At 41.8% G+C, this 12,517-nt stretch overlaps 2 protein-coding genes across 3 annotated transcripts in view; one reads left to right on the top strand and one right to left on the bottom strand.

Moving 5' to 3' along the window:
* The window catches only part of LOC108632530 (uncharacterized), a 35,437-nt gene extending 29,525 nt beyond the window's left edge, over positions 1–5,912 (top strand). The window contains exons 1-4 of one of the 2 annotated variants that reach the window (XM_018037182.2): positions 1,722–1,892; positions 2,086–3,981; positions 5,216–5,414; positions 5,734–5,912. In XM_018037182.2, the coding sequence (XP_017892671.1) occupies positions 1,811–1,892; positions 2,086–3,981; positions 5,216–5,414; positions 5,734–5,782 (2,226 nt within the window). In that variant the 5' untranslated portion in view covers positions 1,722–1,810 and the 3' untranslated portion in view covers positions 5,783–5,912. Of the gene's footprint in view, positions 1–1,721; positions 1,893–2,085; positions 3,982–5,215; positions 5,415–5,733 lie in introns of those variants that run through there. The other variant, XM_018037181.2, reaches the window with a different exon arrangement.
* LOC108632529 (uncharacterized) overlaps positions 5,897–12,517 on the bottom strand; it is an 11,323-nt gene continuing 4,702 nt past the window's right edge. Inside the window, exons 2-5 of the mRNA XM_018037180.2 lie at positions 8,936–10,748; positions 8,226–8,773; positions 6,448–6,568; positions 5,897–6,370 (exon numbers count right to left, since the gene is read on the bottom strand). Coding sequence (XP_017892669.1) covers positions 6,334–6,370; positions 6,448–6,568; positions 8,226–8,773; positions 8,936–10,748 — 2,519 coding nt within the window. The 3' untranslated portion in view covers positions 5,897–6,333. The remainder of the gene's footprint in view (positions 6,371–6,447; positions 6,569–8,225; positions 8,774–8,935; positions 10,749–12,517) is intronic.

Genomic DNA, 12,517 nt, shown 5'->3' with positions numbered 1-12,517 from the left:
GCCGATGAAGACCTTGACGGGGCATCATACCACTTTCATGCACCGTCTCAGTACAGAGGTAAGAATCGTGAGAAATCAGTGGTACAATTACGGTACTCGGACCCAGAATGCGAGGCGAACTTTCGTAATCGAAATTATGATCGCGCAGACGTTAATTAGGCTTCAATGATCATTTCAAAATCGAACAACTTCTTCCCAAGACGAAATATTTTCCCATAAAAAAAGTCAAGGAGAATTTCTATAAAAACTTAGTTTTATTCAATTATTCACACTATTTAATGACGTCTGTTTTATTATTCTGCTTTAAGATGAATATCTTCAGACAAACTATAGAAAATGCTATTTCTGTACTCAATAGGATATTACCCAAGATTTTCACATGGAACACTTAATCATATTTGCATGAACTTTACCGTTAATTATCCAGCTACAATACATATGCATATAAATCTCAATGATTCTATTCCATTTTAATATCTCGGTTTACTTACTGATGTCTGGCAGTCATCCTTTTGCACAGGCTTGTTGTATCTGTGAGAGTTTCTTTTTATGAATCTACGTATGAAAAAACGAGATTTACGATTAGTAGCACACGTGTTAAATACATCTCTCATATATTTATTTCACGCATTCCGCAAAATTTGCGTACGATTTTTTTCAGTACGGTCATTATTGCATTCGCATTAGAAAATGATACTGAGAGTCTCGAATATCCTGAGGCTGATCAACGCCTAAACTTTCCAACGCAGGCCGCATACTTTGCGTAACTAGAGAAAACTATGTTGTTAATGCAATAACGCAAAGTGGCGATGAGATTAGCGGATGCCTCGGTACAACCGGTGTCAGTGTTCCACCAACGAGCGCCAGCGCAACTGCTAATCTCAATGCATATTTGCGTACCCGACTACCAACATCCTCGCAACGAAACCGCAATATTCGTCAACGTGTTTCTGTGAACGACGTGACAAAATCATTGCGGTTTTGTCTCGAAATACAACCTTAAGACAACCACTTTGTTAAATGACTTCATTTCTTTCCCTTGAAACCCGATAACAAAACGAGTGATAAGAAAATATTACAGTGAATATAAAAATGTTACAACTTCAGTCTTCCTTTCTCTACGCTTTTTTTCATTAAACATTTCAAAATAAAATTGCAATCACACGTTGGGTAAAAACCTGACAACTTTACTGACCTACAGTTGCACAGATGTTAACGGGTTTCGTTACAACAAAAACGTGCGGTTAACGATTTCATAACGGCGTGTCGTTTACAGGCAAGGAAATTGTGAATTATTTTAAATGCTGTTGGCGAAGACGCTGGAAAAATTCCGCGGTGCCGCGTCACGCTCTTCAAACGTTGTGTAATGCAAAATATACGAACACTTATCGTCTTGCATTTCTATACTCGATTTACGTAAGAAAATGAAATTTTCCCGAGGGGCAGAAATCATTTAACTTTGCTTTCTGATTTGTTTTAGATTTATTATATCACGTTTTTAAATATTTTATAATTTTCTAGTGGAATATATTCGGAGAAGTGGTAAAAAGTACTTCCGATTCGCGTTACTCTCCGTTACTTTCTCACTTCCGGTGTGTTCCTCTCGTGTGACTATTTTTACTATCGCCTACCGTCTCGCGCACGCGAATTGCTCATGCGGGATGTCCTGCCTTCCACACATCCTGCGCGAGTCTCAGAGAGCTCATATAGTGTCACGGTTCGCGGAAGACAGTCATTTTCGTCGCGGCCGTCGCTTAGACCAAGTTTCATCTCGGGACGCGTCGCACGCGCTTTCACGCTCGTCAAAGCGATGACCAACGTTTGGTTCGATAATACATTATACGGAGATCATTATACGAAGAAATGCATTGGCATTCAACAATTGTTAAAACGTAATTCTTTTTGTTATATAACTCGTGACGAGCCAAAGCTATTTTTATTCCTAATGTCCAGATTTTAAGCTTGTCATTCACTTCGGAAAGCAAATATACTGAGTGTTTTAATACAGTAAAAATGTAATTCATAGTTCTTTCCTGTTATAATTCATTTAATTTATAATAAATTTGTATATTTTTTTTTTTGCAGACATGTCTCCAGTGCGATGGACCCGGCGAAAGTCGTCGAGTTCGGAATCCGAGCGGAATTGCTACAACGTGCAAACGTCGCAAGTGACCACCGAGCGGAGTCCCACGAAAAAAGACAAGAAGAGGATCCAAGAGGAAAGGCGGAGGATCTGCGAGAAACGAAATCCTCTTTTGGACCGAGTGAAGAACACTAGACTAAGTTTCTTCAAGGACCGTGATTCCGACGACGAGGAAGAGAAGGACGAGCCGGACAAGCAGTTTCGCTCGATGTGTGAATTGAATCAGCGCGGTTTAACGAGGGACGAGTTCCGTAGATCAGTGTGTGAATCAGATTTGAAAGAGATCATCGAGGAGGAGAAGATCCAAGCGAGAAGGAAAAGGCGTTCCAAGTCGCAGAGCAGATTGCCACATAGAAAGCACCATGAAGAGCATTTCAGTTTTCTAGGTTTTCGACCTTCTGTCAGCCAGAAGGCAGCGACTTTGGCTGGGAACATTACCGAGGAAGCTGTCAGCCAGCACAGCAGCTGGCGGAAGAGCAGAGAATTCGTTCTCGATCACCAGACTGCGAGGAGGTCGAGGGATCATGGCTTGGTCTCCAACAGTACTGAGAATCCAGCGTTCAAAGACGGATCTCAGTTCGACAGCATTACACCGTCCAGCTGCTTGGCTGCCAAGTTCCGAGCGATGCAGGACAGGTACCTGAAGAGCTCCACTAATAAATTGATAGCGAAGATATATAAAAAGGAAGGGACGGACAGGGAAAGGAAAAGACTGAGAAGTTTCTCATATGGGACTTTGCCAGGACTTGAAGAGCTCAGGACGAATCCCCTTTACGAGGAACAGGACCAGGATGACAATGACTCTGGAATTTTGGATAACGATTCTGCCACCAGTTCGTTGCTGGACGATAGATGCGGCAGCAGTGCTTCTGGTTTATTAAACGGACCAAATGACACGTCAAATTCTCCACCTCAATTACCACCGAGGAAACCATCCTCCTCTATTATAGACGTAGAAAGAACAGCGAAATTGTTCTCTAGTTTGGATATTTATTGTGGGAAAAACGAAGGCAAAGCTTGTAAGAAAGACACTAGGTTGAGTCTTGAAGATTCAGCAAAAATATGCCAAGCTGCCAACAGCGAGCTCATAGATAAACGAAATCGTGTAAGTTCCAAGTCTCCAGAAGGAAAAGAAGTGATCGAAAGGCTTGATAGTAAGGATTCTCTGAGCTCAGCTCTGCCTGTTATCAGAAATAGGCCTTACACCACAGAGACGATGGTAGTGAAACTCCCTCGGAAGACTGCTGATCAGTGTTTGGGTATCTTCATCGCGAAAACTGCGGAGTCTAGTCCAGGATATTTGGTAGCGCACGTGGTGCCCAATGGTTTAGCTGACAAGGAGGGTACTTTGATGATAGGGGACGAAATTCTGATAGTCAATGGCAAGAGATTGCGAGGATTGAGCATGGCCGAGGCTAGGAAGATCCTTGGAAGTGGCAGTGGACCCGGCGACGTCGATATCGTTGTGTCGAGGTACACTGCTCTGGACCAGTCTCCCAAAAAGTTAACCGAGAGCAGCGTTGACTACGAAAACGTGCACGTTGAAAATGGTCATGGTGTTATTGTGGAAAATTCCCCTAGATCGCACTATAGGAAGCATCAGACGAAGCACCATCGCGATAGGAAGAGCGAATGCAACAGATCCACTTCGTCAGAGAAGACAGTCGTGAGCGTGGACAAAAGTGGATCGCAAAGCGTATCAAATTTTTGTACACTACCAAGGAGGCCTAGGAGTACTATATCTACGTTCTTGACCGTCGTCTTCCAAAAAGGCCCTGGCAAGAAATCCTTGGGATTCACTATTGTGGGTGGCAGCGATAGTCCTAAAGGAAGCATCGGTGAGATATTTTATTTTCTATCTTTATAAAAGTTTACATTATTGGCTAGCTTAAATAAATTAATTTATAGTATATGTATATTGATTTTAAAACGAGTAACAGTAATACATGTTTTTGGTATAAATAATATTATTATTATTATTATTATTATTATTATTATTATTATTATATAAATTCGTTAAAATACTCGTTAAGAATTATCGCAATATTAATGTTAAAGACAATGTACTAGCTTAAAGTTTATGATAACTGATGCAAGAGATGTTTAAGTATTATCTATTATGCAAGGCAACGTGTTACTACTCGTTGTTTACTATCTCAGCTTAACAGTAAATTAATTGTAATAACTATCCTAAAATTCAACACAATCACGTACACGTATAATGATAAGTTGTTTAAAATTCGTTCCCTAAAATCTCCTCGATTCTCCAGGGATTGTTTAATTATAAAAGCGTTATAAAATCTATTTTATTATTAACAAGGGTAAATTGTTTGCAAACGCAATGAGTTAACACTTAATAAAAACGATTTCAACGTCAACATTTTAATATCTTAACGCGATTTATAAAATTCTAGACCAATTTAATTATCCTGCATCTAAAAATTCTTATTACTTTGCTCTATTGTAATTACTAACAAAAGTTGACTGCGTCAAAAATTATTTCCATATGTTTGGAACAACTCGGGGTCGATCATGCTTGTTATCGAGTTCTCTGGGCAGACTGGTTAACGTCTTATCATGGCATCGCGCGTTCGGAGAAGGGCTGAGGCAGAAATAGCCTTCTGTTGGAAACTCCGGGGTCGATTTCCTGCCCGTAACCGTTTACGTTTACGCACTCTTTCGGGCCGACGCGCTCCGCTTGTCGATAAATCGCCTCCGCGTGTATACAAGCGGATTCGAGTTTTACGCGCTCGTTACGAAGCGGACGTCTCCTCAGTTCTACGAGTTGTTTTACATTCATGTAAAATGGCCGTACACTACCGTCCACAAGTATCTGAATAGTTAATAAATACTGTAAGAATTTCTGAAGATATCGGATAAATTAAATGATTTTCAAATGCAAATTGTAATATTTTAAAGTAGAATTTTTTGTTCTCGTACTTATTACAGTTTATTAAATTGAGACAATTATGACGTCGTTTAAGGTTCGATGAAAGAATTGAGAAATGTAGGATTAATAGATTGTATATTAACAGATGATACGAATTTATGTGTTCACAAACTGTGTTACAGGTATCTTTATAAAATCGGTGTTGCCGGGTGGGCAAGCCGCGGAAGATGGCCGTTTGCGCGCGGGCGACGAGATTCTGGCAGTTAACGGCCACGTCTGTCACGACTTGACCCATCGTAAGGCCGTTCAGTTGTTCCGCAACATCAAAACTGGACCGGTTGCCTTGCACCTTTGTAGACGCGTCAAAAACAAGGAACTACAGTGAGTACGGCAGTGTTGTACTGTGTTTACATACGTTTCTACGATTACCGTTAAATATTCGTTGGAATTAACATTAGTTAATTGTGTTAGAAAAGTAGAAGAAAGTCGAGACAAATGCGTCGTGTCAAAGTCACTTCGACAATTGTGTTGATTATGTAAAATCTTTCGGGATTTGTAATTCAGATTGCATTTTAGAAGATGCAATTTAAAGTGTTATTTATTTTACGTAATCGACACAATTGATGAATGACTGTACATAGAATATTACAATTTATCAAGAAAACAGAATTTGAATTAATCGCTGAATTTAACATTTCAGAACAATGAAGGCTAAGTCGTGCGCAGATCTCCTATTGGTCGACGCATAAGATTAGGGGAGAAGATTGTAAAGAAAGAAGACGCTTTGTAAAAAGTAGAAATGAAACCTAGGGTCATTGTACATATTGTAAATTTGTAAAGTTTCTCTTGGAAATAAAATTATTATTTAATAATTGTAAATTACTTGTCGATCGTTGTATTACACCATCGTTTCGCGAAACGAGGATCCTCAAGCACCCTTAAAATTACGATCTCTTTATTGTCCTCTATAATAATATAATGATAATAATAATATTAATTAAAAAACGAAGGGAGATGAAATCGTGTACAATGAATTCACGCCGCTATAAAGTATCTACATAAAATCTTATACATCCATAATAATATAATAGAATAATAAAAATAATAACCGTTAATCATAAATCTGAATTATGCTACGCGGCGCCGCGGTCAAATAAATTAATTGAAACAAACGTCAAAATGTCGAAGATTCGTTCTGATTAGACTAGAATCCTAAAACTTCGCGTGCGATCATTGACAGTCGCTTAGAATCGAGTCGAAAGAGCACTTCCGGTGGGCAGACTCGTTTTGTTTCGCCTCTTCAGCATGGCGCGGATTTCTGCGTACTTTTTGGGTACCTAGAAACAAAAAAGAAAAAAAGTATTAGTAACATCGATTGTTATAAATTCTATGAGATCGTGAATTTCATTTTTACCTGTGCCTCCTTGTGACTTCCAGCTCGACAGGACCTTCCCTCACAGCTTTAAATAATTCAATCACTTCCTGATGTGTGTACCCACGTAACACTTTCCCATTTAAACTGAGAATCTCGTCACCTGAAACAAAAAATACAAACATTCTAATTAATAATGAAATACATATTATGCATATCACTTCTCCAATAATCTAATTTGATTTCAATTAATGGATTCACATGAAGTACAGAAGCTGTTTTATTTAAATGAAAAGAGTGTGTCTCGTCTGGAATTTCGATGTACAGGTCAGCGGACGTATGGCCTTTCGGCGAGCAGCAAGGGAGACGCATCGATCTGGCACTTACGCAACCGAAACGATCGGCGATCCGTTATGCAAGCATGCGGCGCGAGGAAACCGCGGACGTTCGCGTGCGCTCGTAAAAAAGTGTCGAGAGATCGGTTGAAACTCGAAACGCGTTGCGTGAAACCTGCCTCGCGCGTATAATAACGCGTGCGTTGCCGCCTACCGCGACGCGCCACACGGGAGCCTCGGCAAAAATCGCGTAGGTGACAGGGACGACAGGCATGTACGCGAAATCCGATTCGCCGCGAGCTTTTCTTCCTGATGCCAACTTGTCTCGGCCTTTTCTGTCACACCAAGCATTTTTATTACGTATCTAACATGGCTCCGTATTTTTTATTTCCAACTGAACGAGTATTATAAATCGAAAATACTTTACACCTGCTACTACTCACTTTTTTTTATAAGAAATGAAAAGGCAATCATTTTCAACCGCAACAGCAACATGAATATAATTTATAATTTTCTGCAAGATCAAGTATAATTCTTTGAAAAAAAAAAAACATGCATAGAGATTGCAGTTATAATTTGCAAAACGACTGAGGCTGAGATCATCGACAAAAAAGTTTGTCCCCGCTCCCCGATGATCATTAAAGCTCCTGACTGCGATCGATCCTCATTTCCTCGACCCAAAAAATGAACGAAACCACCGCACAGCGGCGAGTCCCATTTAGCACGCGCGCGAGTCTTTGGCGCCGGGAATAAAGCGACGGAAACGATCCCTGCTGACAAAGCTGACGAGGCTGCCGTGCCAAGTCCAGTGGCATGCGAGCCTGTTACAAAAGCCGTAGAGAAGAAAGGACGGACGAGAAGAAGAAGCGAAAAAGGACGAGAGGTGGCCATCGACTGTTTATAAATGCGCGGCGGCGACGTCCGACGTCGGATTACAGATTCGACCTGCGTTCAACGACAGCGTGTCCACGGCGTGAATGCACGAGCGTGAACGTATGTACTTCTGTTCACGTGTCACCGGATCGACAAAAAGTTTAGACCAACATGCATAATAATAGATCCTCTAAATTAAACTGAATTCTTCGTATAAATAATCCACAGTTGGATTTGTTATATTAAGACAATGCTTGAATGAATTTTTTCTTCAATTTATTACAGATTTCATAATAACTTCAACACTTTTAATAGGAGACAATTTTTACTGATTTATCCTACATTTTAATTAATAAGTAGACTGGATTTTATGCATTTATAGAAAAATTGTGTCTGCAAGACATATAAAGAATGCTTGCCATATAAAAAAAGATTACAGTATTAGAGGACGAATATATACTGTAATGTTTCAATGGTAGAAGAAATATCTACCTAAAATGTAGATTTTTAACTAATACATATTTTATTTTGTACAAAAATCTAGTCTACTGATAATCATTTCAGAGGTAGGTTTAACTTCATATTTCAAAAAGCTGATGAACATTGAATTACCTTGAAACAACGATTTGGAGACGTCAGCTTGACCACCAGGGAAGACCCTCCTCACAAAAATTCCCATTTCACCACGAGGACTATCTCTCCCTCCGACAACGCTGAACCCGAGACTAGGCTTGCCGTAACCCTTCTCGAACTTAGCGATGTGCCTCGTCAAATAATGTTGGGGTTCCCCAGTTGACTCCAAATTAGTCTCCCCTTTCCGTTCCTTGGATAGACAGGAAAGCGGTAGGAAATCCGGCCTCTTCTGAACAGTTTCGTCCGTAGGTTTGTTCGACTGTTCCGATTGCGTAGCTTGTTTCGTTTCGTGGATCAATGACATGTTCGACAGGTTCTTCGCATTCTCCAGGTACTCGTATTCGCCCGGTAGGCTCGGTGGGCTGACATACACTTGGGGCACTGTCTCTTCGTACGCAGTCATCAAACGTATCTTGTTGCCTGTGAAAGACTTCAGAAACTCCTGAACTTCTTCCAAGCTCTCTAAAGTCTTCAGCTCCTTGCCTTCGACCTCGACGATCTCGTCGCCGAGCCTCAGCCGACCATCCCTGTTGAAAATGATTTGAAAGGTTGATAAAAAGATTGCAGACAATATAGTTAAGAATTATAAAAACACGTGCGAATAAAGATAATCGAAAATGTGTCACAATTGTCAATAATTGAAAAATAAAACAATAATAGTTGTCAAAGTTGCCAAAACTTTTACTCACCTATGCGCAATTCCATCACTTTCCAGCTGAACGACGACGTACCGCAGCTCTCCAAGCCGTTGCTGCGCCAACCGAATTCCCAAACTTTCCTTCGGGTCTCTCTTATGCAACTGCACCATCCGACACCGCCTGACTCTCTTCGGCGGCTGAATGATATCACTCAGAAACCTGGACTTGTCCTGTTGCAATCTCATCCGATGAGGCGAGATATCGATCGACTTCGGCGAGCCCTGCAACGCGTTTAGCCCGTTTCCACAGATTGGGAACTGCGAATTCATGGCAGTATCATCATACGCTTGATGAATACTCGGCAGCAATCGGCCAGAATTGCTCTGATGCCACCGGAGTCCGTCGAGCCCGTCGTTCAATTCGGAGCTGCCGGTAGCTGTTTCAGAATTCTTCCTCATCCTAGGATCGTTACTCTCCTGCTCTTGGCACTCGCTAGGAGTCGAACTTCTGATAGGCTTCTCCAATTCCGAGTCGACCACGCTGCTGGTATCGGAACTGTCTGTACACTTCAAACTCAGACCTTCGTTCTCCGAAGCAGCCGCGGATTCGCCTCTAGGCCCGTCGCTGTCATAACCGGACTCGTTCGAGCTGACATAATGAGACGACAGCCTCTGCTCGCCACTGGGTGCAGAATTCCGCCTGTGGTTTCTCAACGTGGCTACCATATCCAAGTCCACGTTCAAAGACGACGTCTCGGAGTACCTGGACTCGATCCTTCCGGAGAAATCCACTCTGTCCTGAGATTCCGGATGCTGATTACCTCGAAGGGACATCGGGCTGCTGTCGTACGGACTATAGCAACCGGTGTCCTCCTGATGAAAATTGTCCTCGATCCTCTCTAAATGAGTGGAGTTTAAACTAAACCTGTCCTCGCATCTGCTGGGGGTTTTACGGAATTCTGTGTACGGGTTTCGGCCAGGTTTCGAAGTGGACGGTTCCTGGGATTTGTTGGGACTTCCTCTGGCTAAATTTCCATTTCGGACACGCCTTCGGCCGAGGGTAGTCGTCCCGTTGTACGTATCTTCGATTTTCAATGCGGGGAAATGCTCCTCGGATGCGGTTTTAAACAGTCGTTCGTCTTTCGTCGCGAACGTGCCGTGACGTTCCTCGGGCAGGACGGAAAGTTTCGATCGAAGAAAGGCGTACGGGAAACTAGACTTCTTCGCTTCTTTAAAATCGCAGCTGCTGCTCTTTCGCATCGGCGAGTCGGTCCTCGATTGACCAAAATCGCACGGACTGAAAGTCGTCATCGACGGAGTTCCCAGAGGGTAGAGGGACGCGGTCTCGACGTGCTCGTCGAACACGTCGTCGTTCTGATGCCCAGCGAGATTGTCACAGGACACGGTCTTGTCCTTGCGACTCGAGATTTGTAAGTCGATCCCTTCTGATGGATCGTCGCCCTTCACGTAAGTTGGGCTAGTATTCAACTGACTGGTGCTACAGCTTCGAAACAGATTCTCCTTCTCGTTTGTCTTCAATCTGTCCTCGACGTTCTGCGAACGCCTGTTGCCCCTCGCGGAATTCAGCATCCCCGTGGAACCCATGCGGATGAAGAAGGATTTAAAGGGCGAGGGTGATCGGTGATACGTTCCCGGTATTCTCTTTTCCAGCTTGCTGTCCGATTTCAAATCTGGCAGTGATTTCTCCATCTTGATATTATTGTTGCTCGCTGTCGTACAATTGTTGTTGGTACTCCCGGCGTCAGATCTTTCGGATATGGAGCAGATCGTCTCGCGGGAACCAGCCCGACGGAATGAGTCTATCTTCTTGCTCATCCTCCGACCCCAGACTCCAAAACTCGAGCCTGAAATTATATACAAGATGCTATGAAATATTTTAATATAAAAAATTAATTTATCTCAATACTCAATACAATACACAATATCAATACAAAATAATTATATTAATCATTATATGAAACATTGTATTAATTATAATGTCAATCATTTTATTTTGTATCAATTTTCGTTGTAAGACCGGATGCAAATGTATCGTGAACCAATGCATCACCTTGCGTACGCAGAACCGAGATATTTCTGAGAATTCATTCGGCGGAGGCTCGCGGAGCAAACAGGCCAGAAGAACGGAATAGCGGGGCATCTCGGGTGGATGAAAAACCGCCGAATCGTCGGCATCCTTATTCGCGGTCGACATATGGTCGCCCCCAAGAACGGGCAGCAGGAAGCCGTGGTAAATACGTTCGACCCGGTCCGGCGGCGGTTCCGCGTACTTTGGGGCTACTTTTTCGGGATGCCCGGTTAACGGGGCCGGGGAACCGATTGTCAGCCCGCTCAGGTATCGGGTACACGTGTTTTGCGATAACGCAACAGACGCGCTCCGGCCGGGCCTGCGATACGACCTCGTTAACGCGTTCGCGATTTCTTTAATGCTCGCACGACACTCCTCTGCTCGTTTTACCGTTCGAACAGTTTGATAGACAGCAGATGGAACAACGACTAGGCCAGTTTAGAGTTGTAGGTCAAGGATCGATTGCATAATACTTGACGATATTGTGTCTTCAATGAATCTTTATACACGTTCGATAGTATAATAGTATAAATTACATAACGACTGTTTTTTTTATAAACATTGTAATTTAATACGATGGCGATATATCGAAATATTATTTAAATATAAAGAATGAGGAAATGTAAGGAAACTACACATAGAAATCATTTCTAGACATAGTTAGACGTGGTGCTATTCTAAAATAGTTACACAGGGCATGTATAATACGACGTCTCCAATTAGGAGGAAAAGCAGTAGATAGAAGAATTTGGAGAGTTGGAAGTTGAGACCTCATTAACGAGACGGTCTTTGCATTTCTGATATGATGAGCCCCACCTTTCTAGGCCATAACGAGGAATATTCATGAATTGAAAATAGGGTCAACATTGAGTAACGCTTTGTATCATCCATTCCAAATGTAGAATATTTTACAATCAAAGAACTTGTTTATTTCTATTGAAATAGATAACGATATTTCCATTTCATTTCTCTCTTATCAAGCTACAATTTCTAAAAGAGTAACACAGAATAATTTTAAAACTGTAACTATCAATAAAGTACAATTTTAAAAAATGGAATAGTTTTATTTTATCCGTTTGAAAAGATAAATAAATGATGATTTCTATATTTTAATTAAATACATTCGATCGATATTACATCAGTTAATTTCATTCAACTCGCGCTCGAGCCTTGAGAACGCTCGGACACTAACATTGCAAATTGAAATAAGCAGCGAGGGGATGAACAATACAATGGGAACGCGACAAGTAATTATTCGAATCAATCTTGGATAAGGCGAGAGAATTCATGATAAATCGAACGCGGCGTGACAAGTGCGATGACTTACGCTCTCATTAAGGTAACGAGTCTCGCACATCCGTGGCGTCACGATGCACAATTAAATGTATGCACGCGTTACGTAGAGCCCGGACCGCGCGTCGTCGCCTTTATCTTTGATTAATTAGTTCCTTAATTAATCAACCGCGGGACGCGTCGTCCGTTGAACGATGATTATGTTGAGTAACACGTTGGAAATTATTACACTCGGCTTTTATTTTACGATCA

This window comes from Ceratina calcarata, unplaced genomic scaffold (assembly GCF_001652005.2).
Source record: "Ceratina calcarata isolate Rehan_Ccalc_2016 unplaced genomic scaffold, ASM165200v1 scaffold16.2, whole genome shotgun sequence".
In the NCBI taxonomy this organism is placed as follows: domain Eukaryota; kingdom Metazoa; phylum Arthropoda; class Insecta; order Hymenoptera; family Apidae; genus Ceratina; species Ceratina calcarata.
Note: the sequence above shows the minus strand (reverse complement) of the source record. Positions and strands in the feature narration are given on the sequence as shown.